This window comes from Tiliqua scincoides, chromosome 4 (genome assembly GCF_035046505.1).
Source record: "Tiliqua scincoides isolate rTilSci1 chromosome 4, rTilSci1.hap2, whole genome shotgun sequence".
Taxonomy (NCBI): domain Eukaryota; kingdom Metazoa; phylum Chordata; class Lepidosauria; order Squamata; family Scincidae; genus Tiliqua; species Tiliqua scincoides.
Genome location: NC_089824.1, coordinates 112,658,043 through 112,675,615, shown reverse-complemented (window position 1 = coordinate 112,675,615; position 17,573 = coordinate 112,658,043). Strand labels below are relative to the sequence as shown.

The following is a 17,573-nucleotide window of genomic DNA, read 5'->3' as shown; positions in this document are numbered from 1 at the left end:
TTGAGCCCAATTGTGGATATTGCATTTTATCCTTTTTTGAGCCCAATTTCACATTATAGTGGTGTTATTTTGTTTTTACCATATTTAGACTGCCCCCACTATCTGTCCTTTCGGACATATGCCAGCCATTTTTCTGGCATATGTCCAAGGAGAGAAAAGGAGAAAGGTGACTTGAGAAGGAGGGGATAAGATCTGGTGTATGCCAATGCCACTGAGATCCAAACCCTGTCCTCCCCTTGATCCTCCTTGAAATTCTCTCCTCCTTCTCTGTGGAGCAGCAGCAGCTCCGGGGGCCTCCGTCAGCACTGGTAAGTTGGCAGTGGAGGTGCTACCTGTTTGCAGCAGTGGCCTGGAACTGTGGCCCGACTTTCACACTACTGTAAAGCACCTTGTGCCGCATTCCTGTAGCACAGGGCCTTGATAGGATTGGAGCCTCAGTCCAGGTTCCAGGCTCTTTCTCCAGGGCAAGAAGAATGGAAGGAGTTTGAAGTGAACTCAAGTTTCTTATTTGAGAACTTTCATCAACTCTTCTTGGGGCAATGAGATGTCATGAAGTTGTTGCTTTGCTCAGAGGGATTTTTGGGTGAAAAATTTAGAGGCTAGCATCTGGCAGCTGCTGGAAAAAGCACTGTTGCTTGCATCAAAGGTGAAGTTTCCCTCTCCCCAAACGTTTGCACTTCCATACTCCAAAAGGGCCTCTGAAATCCTTCCTGAAAGTGTGTGTGTGTGGGGGGGGGGGGGCATTTTTTTCCTTGTCCAAGCATGGTAAAGATACCAGTCCATAGAAGCAGTCCTTCTTTATGATATGCTCATGATCCAGCATTATTCGTGTGCAATGCATGGCTAGGTGGATCGCTTTGGAAATAATGCATTTCAGAACATGCCACCCAAAACCAGAAACACATGTGTACAAATGAATATGCTATTCATTTGGAGAACATGATTTTCAGTGTTCATCCCCATTCCAATTCCACCCAGACTAATTAATGTAGTGCCCACTAGATTGGGTTGAAAGGAATGTCAACTGAGGGCCCAATCCTATCCAACTCTGGTGTTTCTGAAGCAAGGCTGTGAAGCAAGTTAAAACTAATCATTTAAGTAGGAGATCATAAGCTTAATAATGTTATGTTAGGGGGAAAAGGATATGTATTTAGCATGACCAAAGCCAACCATTCATGTAAAGGCAGATCATTTAAACAGAGCAATATGTTTGTGCTTAGGACAGTTCAGTTCATATGTTCACAAACATTGGTTCAGCAAATGCTCAAGCAGGCCCAGAAAAGCAATTTTGCTCTCTCTCTGAGAGAGTCTGTTTGTACAAGAGGCAATAAAACTAAAGCAAAGGAATGCCCTTGCTTTCTAAGCAGATGACACAGGAGAGTTTTGAGGAAAATATATCCCCTTCTGTTCTTTTATAAAGGACAAAATTGCAGGGAACACCCAAGTCATTTAATCAGTATAAAACAAATGTTTAATAATGCAATGGGTAAATTAGTTAGGAAATAGGGAATAAGGTATGAACTCAAATTGAACCCTCCAAAGTGCTGGGCTGGGATGGTACAAAGAGACCTTCCAGTTGGAGATGGTCATAAACCAAAAGTGACAAAGCGATTAGATAACGAGCTTCAAAGAGAAACTGCAATTACTCCCTTCTCTTGTTACTGGAATCCACAGCTTCCAGCCTGCATGTCAGGCTGCATGTGGACAAAGGAAAAATAGGATTTAAACAGATCCAGAATTTTGTAAGATTTAAAAAATATATAACTAAATAAGTTTTCCAAAATTAGTAGAATCAGAAAGGTTTCAGCAACACCATGGCGTGTGGGTGCCTTGGGAAAATGTTACAGATTCTGCTACTGGCACTAATGAAATCTAATGAGAATTACCTGAGGTGGTAAAATCATTAGCAAGGAGGTATCTGGAAGCTGTCAGGATCTCACAGACTAGAAGAGAAGCATTTTGGATTTCTAAAAATATTCATTTTGGGCTTCTCTTTTAAGAATAAAATAAAGTTTGGCATCCATAAAAGAAACTATGTTGCACCTAAGCTTCATGTTAAGACCACATAATTAGTATGATAGAGTTTTCTATCTCAGGAATGAAGCTTCTTCTGTATAGAAGCTGTATGAGCTTCACAGAATTAAGAAGCTAATTAGAATGATGGATTAGACTAAAACAGAAGCTGGAGCATTTAAACTTGAAACCCTGCTCCAAAGGGAAAGCCAGTGATTAGACAACCTTCTCTAAACAAAGCATGCACTTGGAGAGCTGTTTAAGGTGAAGTAGCACATGGGAAGTGTCACAGGATTACACTTTGTTGTTGACAGAGACTCATTAGCAAAACATCTGGAAAATGTCAAGAGGGGCCCAGGTTGAAAATATTCCTAAAAACACAGTCTGTATTCTAAAGTTAATAGAGAAACAAAGAAAACGCTTAAAAAACCTTGTTTAAAAGCAAAATATAGACTGTTCAAGATTAGAATAAGTTAGTACATCCCAAGACAAATAAAAGGAATCTAAACTCTAGTATGTAAGATGCATAAATAAATAAACAGAATTATTCAGAAAATAGCTCTGAATCAAAAGGGTCAATATTGCCACCTACTGGGATTTTGAAAAGGTGCGTATTACCATATTTGGCACATGCAGTAACCTGAGCTATTCAAATGCATGCTCCATATATGGCACAACCAATCAGAAGCCTGTGGCCAATCAAAAAAGAAGTTCCATTTCTGACATCACCAGCTCTTCAGCCATGATAGTGAGATTTTTAGAACAAAGAACTAGACCTATATAAACTAAAACACACATTGAAAGTTGCTTTTTCTCTGGAGACACTGAGAGAACACAGCTCTCTGTGCTCCCCATTTTGAACAACAAGAGAAGCCCATTGCTGGCAATGAATAAAGCTTGCTAATAATTGCCATGCTTGCTTACAGAGTCTATTTTGAGTTTGTTTTCAACTTTGCTTTTGAAGCTCAATTTTGAGCTTGCTTGAAGTTTGCTGTGGACACAACATCACACCTCGCAATATTTTCACAGTGCTTTCCTATGGTAAAGAAACTCATGTTCCTGTACCTTGAGAAGGCCCAAGTGACTGCCCCTCCACAGCAGGATGCTGTGCACACCCCACTGGCACAACTACACCAGGACTGGAAAATTGGATAGGATTGGATGCTCAGTTGCTTCATCTTCAGAATATTTTCCATCTTCTTCTTGATAAATGGCAAATAGTTTTGCATACTTTCACGAAAGTTTGCAAAAGGTAATCACTAAAAAGGAGGTGTGTTTTCACAACATACCCTCTGTTTGTGCTTAACACTAGTGCTGGGAGGAAGGTTTTAACAAATGATGCTGTGGATTTGATGTTGGAAGGCTTAGCCATGTTCTTTTGTCTCTTAGGCTTCTACTATGGTTCTGCAAGCCTCTCAGAGGTTTCAGTTTAGAAAAATCCATGTGTAAGTCCCATCCCACTTTATCAAATAGTCCATCCCCAAAAGATAGAGCCAGAATCATCATATGGGTGGCATATGAAACCATGTTTGGGAAGACTCTATTTCTTGAAATCTTGTGAGGAATGTGTCTGTGAGAAGACCAGTGGACAAGCTTAGATAGTGGATTCAAAGATGGTGAGGGTCTGAGGCCTGCAAGAAACAGTTAAAAGAACTTGCTGCTTAGCCTGGAGAAGAAAAGGCTAAGAGGAGATATGGTAGCTGTTTTCAAGTATTGGAAAGACTATCACATGGAAGGAGAGGACATTTTCTGTAGTCCTGTGAAGTCCATGTCTGGGGGTGCCGCAGGGGCAGCAGTCAACTTACCCCGGAGCAAAAGGAGGCGCTGAGACCTGGAGATTGGCTTGCAAGAATGGTTTAATTTGGTGATACTCTTTACATTCATTAGGGCCTTGTTACACCACAAGGGCCCTGGTATATAGTCCTCAATAGGAGTTTAGCTTCCCTGCAGATACAACAAGGTTGAACTGTTCAGGACGCCCCCTGCTGGTTGGCTAGTCTGGCCACTTGGTTGGGCTTCCGGGAGGGGGGGGTGCCCTGAGACCCCCAAGGTCTACAATACCCTGTTCTGGTCCAGGTGTGCCTCCCTGGAAGGGAGGGACCAGTTGCCCCCACTACAAACCCTTTCAGTCCCCACAGCAACAAGTAGAGGTAAGGGATTGCTTACCCTTCCCCCAGCCACTTCTCCCCAGCCAGAGCCCCTGGATGAGCAACTTCCCCCTATGCCTCCCAGGCTCCTTATGAAGCCAGTAGCTGGCCCAACCAGCCCCATCCTTTCCAGCCATGTGACTGTCTGGAGATCCCATGAGGCCTTGGGTTCTACTCTCCGGGAGATGCTCTGCCTGGGAGTCCAGTCCAGGCAGTACTTGTGATTTACTCTCAATGAGACCCCTACTCCTGAGGAGACCCTGGCCACCGGAGCTGGGCCCAGGTGACAAGTCCCTGGAGAGCAAGGCTAGAACTAGTGGGTAGAAACTATGGGGCAGTAGATTTAGGCTAGACATGAGGAAGAATTTCTACACTATAAGAGCAGTCTGGCATGGGAGCAATCTGCCTTGTGCAGTTTGTGGGCTTTCCAGTATCATGATAGTTGAAGGTTTTCAAACAGAGTCTGGATGGCCACCTGTTAGAGATGCTGTGGCTGCCTGCAGTTAGCTGACCTCTAAGACCCCTTCCAACTCTTAACATTCTATGATTTAGTTGAGTACATGAAAGGAGCACCTGCATGGGCATAAGAACCTATCAAGATTACATCTCCCATTCCTTTCAGTGGTGCTTTGCTAATTGGCAATGCTAGTGGTGATTCCAGTGATACTTAATCTGGGATAGAGTACAGAGGAGTAAATAAGGAGCGCACATCACTGCATTAAGGATACAAAGGTTGAAGTTGCATCCACTCACTGTCTAAAGCAGCTGTTCCCAAAGTCCTACTCAAACGTTGGGAATGTGCTAAGTCTTGGCAGGGGTGGGGCCTGGGGCTGAAGGGTATCCTGATGGCGCTGCTGCAGTTGTGGTGCCATGGGGACCCAGGGGTTCTCCCCCTTAACTCGAGGGTTGTGCTGGCCTTGGGGAGAGTCCAATAGGCCCACTGCCCCCCTCTTTGGGCCTTCCCAATGCTTGAAATCACTCCAATCAGTGATCAGAGGGGACTGTAGGCCTCCCGGACCCTCCCCAAGGCCAGCATGACCCTCCAGGTAAGGGGAAGAATTCCTGGGGTCCTGCGGCATTGCGCTGTGGCACCATCAGGACACCCATTACTGGGCCACTCCCCTTAAGGAAGAATGGCCCACTTCCTGTTCCCTTGGTGGGTCTTGACCCACCACTTTGGGAACCAGTGGTCCCAAATTGTTGAATTCTGCTGTGATTTCTGAGCACAGCCTCCATTTTCCAATCTCTTCTCTGCAGCTTTGATGGCTAGTACTGTGGTTTTTTAAAAGATGAAATGTTAGGATATCAAATTGGATGGTTGGTATTAAGTTAAAAGTGTGGGTATTAAGTTAAAGTGTGGGCGCATCTGAGATATGTTGCAATTGTGTTGTGCCTTTTCCTTGAGTGTATTATTTTTCTGAATGTATATACCAGTGATGGTAAACCTTTTAGAGACCGAGTGCCCAAACTGCAGCCCAAAACCCACTTATTTATTGCAAAGTGCCAACACGGCAATTTAACCTGAATACTGAGGTTTCAGTGTAGAAAAAACAACTCATACATTAACATCTTTTACCTACTGTTACTTGTAACCTGTAATGAACTTTTCCTCTAGAACAGGGGTGCCCAAACCCTGGCCCTGGGGCCACTTGCGGCCCTCAAGGACTCCCAATCCGGCCCGCAGGGGGCCCCCAGTCTCCAATAAGCCACTGGCCCTCTGGAGACTTGCTGGAGCCCACGCTGGCCCGACACAACTGCTCACAGCATGACGGCCAACTGTTCAACCTCTTGTGTGAGCTGTAGGACAAGGGCTCCCTCCACTGCTTGCTGTTTCAAGTATATGATGCAACAACGGCAGCAAAGGAAAAGCTGGCCTTGCTTTGTTCAAGGCCTTTTATAGGCCTTGAGCTATTGCAAGACCTTCATTCATTCATATAAGTTCCATCTCTAATATATTCATTTATGTAAATTTATTCAAATTTGAAATGTAAATTAATTATTTTTCCCCCTGGCCCCCAACACAGTGTTAGAGAGAGGATGTGGCCCTCCTGCCAAAACGTTTGGACACCCCTGCTCTAGAAATTCCCTCTTAAAGGCATCTAGGCAAGTTGTAATCACTGCTTCCTGTGGCAAAATGTTCCGCAGACTAATTACATGCTCGGTAAAAAGATATTGGCAGGGAGGGGGTGGCTGCAAGACCTTGCCACTGCTCATTTTCTCAAACAAGAAAATATATATTTTTTAAAAAGCCCCACCCACAGAAGTGGGCTCTGAGACTGTAATCCCAGTCACTCTTTCCTAGGAGTAAGCCTCGTTTACTCTAATGGGGCTTACTTCTGAGTAGACACGCACAGGCATGCGCTCTAAGGCTGCAATCCCAGCCACTCTTTCCTGGGAGTAAGCCTCATTGACTGAGTAGACACACAGGACTTGTCTCAGCCTCTGCTGTGGAGGAAAGCCTCTCCCTGTGGGAGAGCTGTTCTCAGGAAAGGCGGGCTGCAAAGGCTCTGAGGTTTTTTCTTGCAATGGTTGCAATGTTTTTCTTGCAATGGTTTTTCTTGCAATGGTTGAGGAGGACGTTTTTCTTGCAATGGTTGAGGAGGCGAGGCTGCAGGAGGGCACTCATGATTGACTGGTGGTCAGCCAGTGAACTGCCCTAAGCCATTCAGGAGAAAAACATTTGGACCTTAGCCGAGCAGAGCGGGAAAAATTCAAAAGGAAAAGAAAACATGGAGCAGATGGGGCAGCAGCGGAGCAACGGGAGAGGAGGGCAGTGAGCTCAGGGGGAGGAGGGAAGCAGCCTGCCCTCCCCAACACTGGAAGGCTCGGAAAAAGCCTCCGTTTTATTTAAAGTGACATGTGTGTGTGTGGGGGGGGGGAACCACAGCTTCAGTGCCCCTCTCCAGGCTGCCTGGCTCAGCACCTGGGGCTTTTGCCCCATCTGCCCCATGCCCAGGTCCGCCAGTGGGCGCGCGTGCCCACAGAGAGGGCTTTGAGTGCCGCCTCTGGCATGTGTGCCATAGGTTCACCACCACTGGTATATACTGTCCTGTATTTACTGTACTGAAAATACACCATAAACAAGGTTATCTGGTGTTATTTTGATTTCCACAGGGGGGGATGATTGCCTTGCTGCTTTCCATCTTGTGCCTGGTAATGATCCTGTACACCCGCCGTCGATGGTGCAAACGCCGTCGGGTGCCACAACCCCAGAAGAGTGCCAGTGCGGAGGCAGCCAACGAGATTCATTACATCCCCTCAGTGCTGATTGGGGGCCATGGCCGTGAGAGCCTGCGGAATGCCCGAGTGCAAGGCCACAACTCCAGTGGGACCCTGAGCATCAGGGAGACTCCTATCCTCGATGGCTATGAGTATGACATTACAGATTTGCGTCACCACCTGCAACGGGAATGCATGAATGGTGGTGAGGATTTTGCAAGCCAGGTCACCAGAACTCTGGACTCACTCCAGGGCTGCAATGAGAAGTCAGGCATGGATCTCACACCAGGTGGGGGCATAGGCTTAACCTGTGTATGTTTTGTAGTAAAATTATGGGCAATCAGGAAGGGTAGGGGTTGGACGTTTTTCACATGCTAATCATTGATTTAGGTAGTTGTTATTGAATCCTTTTAGATTCAGGTTTCACCTTTAACCTCATCTCACAACATGGGATAAAGGGTGGTATTGTTTTTTTAAACCATGTATATGTGTCTTATTCTTTGTCTTGTATGGCAAGATGCAGTTGTTGAAATAGCCCTGGGAATGGTCACACAATTTGGAGTGCCCCATTCTCTCTTTTATCTTCAGAAGGGATTTCATAGCAGTGTAACTAGCATAGGGCACTAGGGGCATCTCTCCCAAGCAGAGCTTGAATAGGGACACAAAGTGGGCATATATATGTTGATAGATATCAAAGTTAAATAATTTATATTTTTTTCAATATGGAATCCGCAACTATGGGGGATGCCCCCCAACTCTCCAAAGGTGAGGGGAGCTGTGCTTCTGAGGTCTTCTGAGCCCCAGCCTCTGGGGCTGGGCCTCTGTGTCCACCTGCAGCCTCTGTGGGGCTCAATATGACAATTATTTCAAAACGATGAGGGCTTCCCCAGCCCTCATAATTTGTTTTAAAGACATAAAAATGTAACTTCCTGATTTGCCAAAAATTGGAAGTGACGTTTTTCACTTCTAATTGTCATTCTGAGTCTTGCAAAGGCGCAGGCAGTTGCACACGGCCTCTTCCGGTCTCAGAAGACCCTCTAGAGCAGGGGTGCCAAACATAAGGCCTGGGGGCCAGATGCAACCCGCATAAGTTTTTTATCTGGCCCTTGGACTCTCAGCTGCTGAGCAGTGCTGAGGTGTTACTGCTGAAAGGGCAGCCCACATGAAAATGGGAGTTTCCCATATCTTGAAAGATTATCAAGATTTGTGTATTATCTCTTCTGTCATTTGCTACTAATGAGTTCCTAAGTGAGAAAAAGTGGTGCATATTTTTGGTTATGACCAGTTTAGTGACATCACTTCTGGCCCTCAGAAGGCATCATGAATGCTATTTGGCCCTCTGTATGAAACAGGTTTGACACCCCTGCTCTAGAGGGTATGTGGGTTGCGGGGGCGGGGGGGCCCCTCCCACATCTGTGGTTAACTGAAACTGTGAAGCTGGGATCTGCTGATATGGCCCCCTTGTATTTATAGCCCAATCTTATCCCTCTGTTCACAAAAGAGCACCCCACTGTCACAAAAGACCCAGCAACGGTGTATGGAGTGCAATTGCTCGGCTAGTCTGAATTACCGCCGCAAAATGGCTGCAGCTCCAGAGTCATGCCACCACAGAACCTGGGTTCTATCTGCCTTGGTAAATCAGTGGCAGAGGCATGCCATGGTTGGGGAGGGTGAAGGTAGGGGGAGTTTTGGGATGGTTCAGGAAGAGTGGCATGGAGCAGACCAGAGGATGGAGGAGGTTGATCCTGGCAGTATCAACATGCACCAGCATCATAGCCCTTTTTTCGTCTGGTCCTTCCCCTTGTGTCTCCTCAGTATATACCAGCTATATACACTGGTGTAGGTCCTAGGAGACCCATATGCCATCATGAGAGGTGAGAGAAAAGTATTTTCCTTACCTCTGCCAGGTTTCCTGATTCATCCCCACACCATAGCATGCAGCGTATGCCTTCATGGCATGGCTGCATGCTACAGCTTTGCAGGGGACAGGATTAGGCATGTTTTTAAAGTGGTAGATCAAAAGTCAGATTTCAGTTTTTTGGGACTCTTAGACTGCAACCCTAAATGCACTTATCTGGGAGTAAATCCCAGTGAACAGAATGGAACTTACCTCTGTGTGGATATGTATAGGATTGTGTTGTTTATAAAGGCAGCAAGCCAGGCATCTATACAATGGTATAAAGGCTTGGTATACAATGTATACCAAGGCCTTACATTGGTCTTGTGCCTCCCATCACAACAAAGCACCGTATATACTCGCCTATAGGTTGAAAAATTCATGCCCAAAAATGGAGCCTGAGATCCTGGGTCAACTTATATCCTGTCAATGCAGTGAATGAAGCAGGGTCCTCTGGGAGCTTCTGGGAAGCTTCTGGAGGCTCAGCAGCTGTCTGGTGAAGGGGGGCGCATGGAAATGGGCTGAGAAGCAGGCAGCAGGTGGAGAAAAAGGAGAATTTTTACCAGTAATTATGGTATTCAGAGGCAGCCATTTTAGCCTCTTCTCCAGACAGGAAGAGAAGGCGCTTCTGGGAATTGTAGTCTCTAAGGGGCTGCTGCTATGGAATGCAGCACATGCTCCCACAAAACTGCCCCACAATTCCCAGAAGCCCCTTTCTCTCTCTTCCAGTTTGGAGGGGAAATGCCTCCTTTTCTTCTTCTGCTGCTATCTCTGAACATTCCTGGCAAGTCATTTGCAAAGAATTTCACCCCCCCCCCCCAAGTTTAGGGTCTGGTTTTTAAAACCCCAGGATGTGATCCTCATTTCCATCTGTCCCAGGCTACAATACACCGTTACTTAAGAGTAGCACCCATGGAAAGCACTGGGTCTGCTTCTGAGTAAAGAGGGTTGCAACTGTGCACAGCTCAGTCCTTGTTGCTCATCTCCCTGCTGTGAACTGAACTGCACACTCCCAATTACATGTTTTATGCTGCATGTTCTATGTAGAGCCTCTGGCTTCACACACCAGGCACCTTCAAGAAGGATTTGATTAATGGTTCTATTGGTATGTGGTTTACAGGCACTTACTCTGACAGTGTTTACACAAATGTTGTGAAGACCAGAATTTTAAAAGTTAATGAACAAAAATGCATCTTATGATCTTTTATTGTATTTTTAATTAATTAGAAACTGTACAGTTTTTAGGTAACAATTACTGGAAGGTTATTTTTCAGGATCTGGCCCTGGGTAAAATCAGACAAAATTATAGTCAGACCCCCCTAAGTTTAACCCCCGACTTATCCGAGGATCATAGAAAATACCATGATTTGGGGCTCACGACCTGCCCCGACTTATCTGTGAGATCAACTTATGAGCCAGTGTCTGCGGTACATTCAGCTATTGCGTATTGCTGGTGGGGAAGAGAAAATGAGAGGCACGTTATTCTGGCCACCTCATGTTGATTGGATAGCAGCAAACAGCAAGTATTTTTGCACAAACAGCTGCTGAGCAGAACAATCCATCTGTGCAATGAGAACATTCAGCTGCAGTACTCTTTGCTGACTAACTACAGCTTGCTCAAATGTTACCAGTTACTTCCTGCAGGGACTCTTTCCAGTGACAACTCTTACTTTAGCATCACGGATGGCTGGAAAGCCTTTTAAATTTGCTTACCTGGGGAAAATTGGGAATATAAGATGGCTTGTTGCAGCATTGGGATCATCCTCTCACCTGTTTTAGTAGCTGGTCCACTCCTAAAGATGATCCTAATGTTTTAACTCTGATAGCTGGAAATGAATATTCTCTCTTTTTCCCCCTTCTCTTTCCCTGTCTCTTTTTTGTCTCTTTTTCTCAAAGTTTTTGCCTTAAATTCTTCCTGTTCAGGAAGTGACAATGCCAAGCTGTCCTTGATGAACAAGTACAAGGATAATATCATCGCCACAAGCCCTGTGGACTCCAACCATCAACAGGCCACACTGCTGTCTCATACATCCAGTAGCCAACGCAAGCGGATCAATAATAAGTCAAGAGGTATCACCTGGAGCTTCCTTCTGGGTGATGTAGGGTGGGAATGGGAGGTCATTCTGAGAGGAGCTGTTCTGGAACAGAACAAAGACCCATCTAGTCCAGCATCTTATTTCCAACTGTGGCCCACAAGATGCTGAGAGAAAGCACACGTCCTGGGTTTGGGAAAAGGTTAGTCAGTATCCGAATGGCCTTGCCTTAGGAAGTTTACCTGTGATCATTTTAATTGTTCAGTTCTTAAAATGGTTTCTGGCTAAGATTGCCCATGTGACCAGTGTGGAAAGTATTCTCCTCACTCCAGGGTCTATGCTTTTTATTTCATTTATATCCTTCCATTGGTCTTCAGACCAAAGGAAGCGTACCTGGGGTTTCCAGGTGATCTTCCATCCAGGCATTGACCAGACTCAGAATTCCTTAGCTTCAGCAAGATGCAGCTTCAGACTGTATTGTGGAACCTACAGATCACTGATCTTAGTAACATCAGAACATCTGATGTTCACAGTGCTAAATCTGACTGGCCACATAGTGTTTAAATACTGCCAAGTCCAATATTCCATCCTTAAAAAGGAGTGACTGGGATCACAGAGGAGGAATGTCTGCTGAAGCATTGCTGGGGGAGGGGGGAGCAACAGGAGAAGAAACCACTGCTTTTGATGTGACAGTTCTGAAGAACGGTCTACTCAATGCACCCTGAGGCTTTTGGCAAGTTGCTCACAGCCTCAGTTCCCCATCTGTAAAATAAAAAGGAGGTTTTGTAAAAATAAATATTTGGTGAGTGTTTGGCAACTTAGGGCACAATCCTAACCAGGTCTACTCAGAAGTAAGTACTATTTTGGGCAGGAGGTCTGGTTTAGAAGGTTGAGCCTCCATTTGCCTGAAGATAACATCGGAAGGTCGCCAGTTCGAGGCCACCGGCACCATGCGACTTTGAAGCAGCTGACAAGCTGAGCCGAGTTATTCCAAGAGCGTGGGAGGATGGAGGCCAGAATGTGTGGCCAGATCAAGAATGAAACATCTGATTGTTGTGGTTTCTTGAAAGATATAACCTTTCAAATTGTAAAAATCCCTATGGGGATTTAAATTGCCTGCAAATGTAAACCGCCTTGAATAAAGTCCGAGGAGAAATCTGAGGACCTAGAAAGGCAGTATAGAAATACCTGTATTATTATTATTATTATTATTATTATTATTATTATTATTATTATTATTTTGTTCAGTGGGGCTTACTCTTAGGAAAGTGTGGTTAGGATTGCAGCCCAACTGTTCTAGGTCACAATCATTTAGTACATCTAGACATGTTCTCTTTATCATGTTATGTGCGTTGTTTTATCTATATAGATAAAACTGTTCCCAGAGTTCTATTGCATTACATTGTCACACGAAAATACAGAACTCAAGGTGTGGCTGTGTAGATACTGTAATGGCCAGCTCAAGGTGATATGGAGACGAAGGGTGTAATCCTAACCCACTTTCCAGCACTGGCATAGCTGTGCCAGTGCGATGTGTACTGCATCTGGCAGTTGGGGGGCAGTTACGGAGATCTCCTCAAGGTAAGGCAATGTTTGTTCCCTTAACTCAGAGCTGCATTGCCCTTATGTCAGTACTGGAAAGTTGGTTAGGATTGCGGCCAAAGTCACTCATCCCCTCTGACAGTGGTGGTCCTACCTCTAGTGACTGGGAACCTGGGGTGTCTACACCATTTGCCTGATAGTGCACACTGGGATGTCTGCAATATGTACTGTAGATGCTCTCTCTTTGCACATCTTACTTATCATGACAGAAATGTTGCTAGTTAATAATAATCATGCTATGTTGACTATGCAATAACCACACATTAGACTTCTGCTCTAAGTAAAGTCTGATGTGGCCACAGCTGTCATAATATTCAGTACATTCACATCTCTGCTCTGTCTTCTTACAATACGTTGGGTGTGTCTCCAAACTTGATGTTCCTGCACCTCCAAACTGATGGTGTTCCTGTTCCTCCAAACTGATGTTCCTTTGTCTTTTCAGAACCTAAGGCTCAGACTATGAGCTAGGGGGTTCCATGTTTTTGTCCTGGGCGATCCATAAGTCTGAGCAGAGAAAGGGCAAATGGGGAGAGTCTCCTTAACCCTTTCCTCTCTGACAGCTTTTCAGCTCAGAGTCACTGTGCCCAAGCTGGTCTTTCATCTGTGTGGGAAACAATATGGAGAAGATAAAGGAGATCATGTATCTTTCCTCCCATGGGTAAAAAAAAGGCAGCTTTGGGGATTATGATTTTGAACTGTAAAATGGTTTGGGGGAAGAATGTTAAGCAGCCTGTCTCCACCTGTCTTTCCACTGCCCTGATTCACAGTCTTGCTTAAAAAACACACACACAAACCTGTGGAGAAAAGGAACAAAATTTCTTGTGACATGTAGGGCACAATCCTGAGGCACCCTTGGACTGGTGCAAGTCCCTTGTGCTGGCTCAGGAGGGTCACAAATGTGCTTTAAGACACGTTTGCGCCTCCTTGTAAGTAGGTTGCATGCCGGCCCATGGAGGCATAATTCAGCCTCTGCGCCAATGGAGGGATCAAACCTTGTGTTGGCCGAGCTAGGCCGACACAAGGCTCTGGGGTGGGCAAGGGAGGAGGCAGGAGGAGATGTTCCAGGGCAGGGAGAGGGCAGGTGGTGGGCGGCCCTGAGGGCGGGCAGATAGGGAGCCAGAGGCGAGGCTGAGACCTGGCTGTTATGCCAGATCCCAACCCGTTCCTCGAGCAGCGTGGAGCAGCTTCAAGCTGCTCTGCTCTCCTCAGACTTGTGCCAGCTCAGGAGGTGGTGCATGTCCAAGGAGACCCATAGGAGCTGCAGTGGTTTACCCGGGGGGTAAGGGGAAGTTTCCCCTTACCTTCAGCCGAGTCACTGTGGTGCCCTATCTTGCGCTTGATACAGCGCAAGCCTCTTGGCTTGCCTGTTCCAGCGCAAGATGGGATTGTGCCCATAGTTTCATAGTCAAAAGTTCACCTGAAAGTTGGCAGTTCAGTAAAACCCACTGAAGTCCCATCTTTAATCACAGTAGGAACTTTTGACATACAATAATAAAAGTAACAGGTCCCAGTGATAAAGCTGTGCAATGTGGAGAGTGGAACACTAGGAAACATTTTCAAGTAATGTTATTAACTGTTTCTTTTCTGTTTTTCAATGTAGCTGGCTCTGCATTTCTGAACCCTGAAGGGGATTCCAGCACAGAAGTGGACAATGACCCCCAGCTGACCTTTTACACAGACCCATCACGGAGCAGGCGACGTAGTAGGGGTATGTGGTAGTAGTAGTAGCAGGATCAGGGAACAGAGAGAGAAGCAACGTCTGCACCCCTTTTTTTCCTGCTATAGAGCTGTTAAAGAGTCAGATACAATCTCTGAATTATGGCATGATAACTCTATGTGCCAGTTCCTTGAATACTCATGGAATTAAGTTCCAAGATCTTGGTTGTTGGAACTTGCAACCTGTCTTGCAGTATAATTGTTGTAAGGTAATTTGGGGGAGAAAGACTGCTATTTATTATATATAAATGCAAAAATTTGTATATGTAGTATTTTACAAGATAGCATAAACCAAAAGGGGGCAGAGGAGCTGTTTGTCCGGCATTGCTTGCAATACAGATTTTTACAATAGGAGGGATCAAGGGAAAGGGTAGAGAAAGGGAAAGGTGTGAGAATGTTAAATGCATGTCCTTAGGTTTAGGTGTCAGCTCAGTATAGGTGTAAACTATGTAGTTGGGGGAGTGGGGAGAGTGAGAGAGATGGTACTACATAGGTGTTTTGGAAGGGATTTCCAGGCCTGCAGTGGGTAGAGTTCCTGTTCATTCCCTTGATACCAATTATGGATGTTTGTGCTGCATGTCTTTGGGGCATACTATTCTTGCTTTATCACATTGCTGTGTAGACTCCAAGTTCCTTGGAAGCTTTTCAGGGATTCCTCAGCTGGGAGATCACTAATAGTCGACAAGCTTCCTGGAAAGACAACTTGCCTTTGATTTTACCATTCCTCCCCAACACAGGATTCAGGAGTGCTGACAGCAATTAGGTCAATATGGAGTCCTGGTATGCCATTGCAAGCCTATGAGCCCTGCACATCCCATTCTCACAGAATGGAAATAGCACTCAGCTCACCTGTCAAGAACTGGGGAAAGGTGAGATGGTTGGCAGCTGGTAGTAGCTGCAAGCTAAGCAGCCTGCAGCAGACACCCTTTTCACAGGCCTTTTCACTGTGAGGCCTGACACTGTAGGGCAGTGGTTCTCACACTTTTAGCACCAGAACTCACTTTTTAGATTGATAATCTGTCAGAAACCACTGGAAGTGATGTCATGACCGGAAGTGACATCATCAAGCAGGAAAATTTTTTTACAATTCTAGGCTGTATTCCTACTCACACTTACCCAGGAGTAAGTCCCATTGACTATCATTGTTATAAGCATATACATAGTAACCTGTTAAAAGTACAGACCTGTGACATTTCCCCAGATGCAGTCACATTCCATGACAGCATCATGTCTAATATAGTAAAAATAAAATATTGAAATGAATGGGAACCTACCTGAAATTTGCTCGTAACCCACCTAGTGGGTCCTGACCCACAGTTGGAGAAACACTGCTGCAGGGAATGGCAAATTTCCTCCCTTTCTCAGTGTATGTTTCTGTGTGTGTATCTTCCTGCTTTGCTGAGAATGATTAATGAAGATGAAACAGCTGATATCTGCTATTCCCCACCAGCTCACCTTTGACCAGATCAGGAGTAAGAACATAAGAACATAAGAACAGCCCTGCGGGTTCAGGCCATAGGCCCATCTGACATAGGCCCAGCTTCCTGTATCTCACAGTGGCCCACCAAATGCCTCAGGGAGCACACAAGACATCAAGAGACCTGCATCCCAGTCACCTCCCTTGCATCTGGCTTTCTGACATAGCCCATTTTTAAAATTAGGAGGTTGTACATACCCATCATGGCTTGTATCCTGTGATGAACTTTTCCTCCAGAAATTTGTCCAATCCCCTTTTAAAGGCATCTAGACCAGATGCCATCTAGAACAGATGCCAACTCCTGTGGCAAGGAGTTCCACAGACTAATTACACACTGGGTAAAGTAGTATTTTCTTTTGTCTGTCCTTACTCTCCCAACACTCATTTTAGTGGATGTCCCTTGGTTCTGGTGTTGTGTGAGAGGGAAAAGAGTATCCACTTCCTGTGCATAATTTTGTATGTCTCAGTTATGTCGCCCTTCCGGTGCCATTTTTCTAGATTGAAGAGCCCCAAACACTGCAGCCTTTCCTCGTAAGGGAGGTGTCCTAGCCCAGTAATCATTTTGGTCATTCCCTTCTGCACCTTTTCCATTTCCACTTTATACTTTTTGAGATGTGGCGTCCAGAACTGGATCCAGTACTCCAGGTGTGGACTTACCATCAATTTGTACAATGGCATTACAATATTAACTATTTATTCTCAATACCTTTTCAGTTATTCCAAGCATGGAATTAGCCTTCTTTACCATCACTGCTTATTGGGTCTTTCATCGAACTGTCCACCAAGATCTCTCTCCTGATTTGTCACAGACAGCTCAGAACCCATTAGCCTGTATGTGAAGTTTTGATTTTTTTTTAACCCCAATGTGCATTACTTTACACTTACTTACATTGAAATGCATCTGCCATTTTGCTGCCCGTTCTCCCAGTTTGGAGAGATCCTTCCTCAGGTTAGATTAGGTGCTAACTTAGGTAAAGATAAGATAAAGCTAAAACTAAATTTTAATGTTGATTTAAGGTTAGAAAGACAAAGAGTAGGTACACTTACCAAAAAGAAGGTACACTTACCTTCACCTTCTTCTCCTCTTCTTCTTCCCTCCCCCAAACTCAGAGAGTTCACTTGCCTTCTCCTTCTCTTCTTCCCTCTCCTTGCTCAGATGCTAAACTCCTTCTGTCTTACCTTGGCACTTTGTTCCAGAGGCACTTGGTTCCCAGAGGCCACATGCGCTTCGAGTCCCATTGCCTGCTAGTTTGCCACCTAACACAACCACCCATCAGTTTGCCCAGCAGAAGCAACTGGAGCCAGCAGCCAATAAATATCTGTCCCTCAACTTTCATTTCTCTCTTAATTTTGTGTTGCCCCATTGCCCATGTGTCTTCTTTTTTTCTTCTTTCCACTCATGCAGCCACAACCTGAACTTTTGCATACTTACTCAGAAAGTCCTGTTGAGTGGGGCTTATTCCCTTGTG

General features: G+C 45.3%; 1 protein-coding gene across 1 annotated transcript in view; it reads left to right on the top strand.

Annotated features, from left to right (window-relative positions):
- Positions 1 to 17,573, top strand: part of ASTN1 (astrotactin 1) — a 319,088-nt gene that overhangs the window by 141,799 nt on the left and 159,716 nt on the right. Inside the window, exons 3-5 of the mRNA XM_066624531.1 lie at positions 7,275 to 7,668; positions 11,173 to 11,346; positions 14,512 to 14,619. Coding sequence (XP_066480628.1) covers positions 7,275 to 7,668; positions 11,173 to 11,346; positions 14,512 to 14,619 — 676 coding nt within the window. The remainder of the gene's footprint in view (positions 1 to 7,274; positions 7,669 to 11,172; positions 11,347 to 14,511; positions 14,620 to 17,573) is intronic.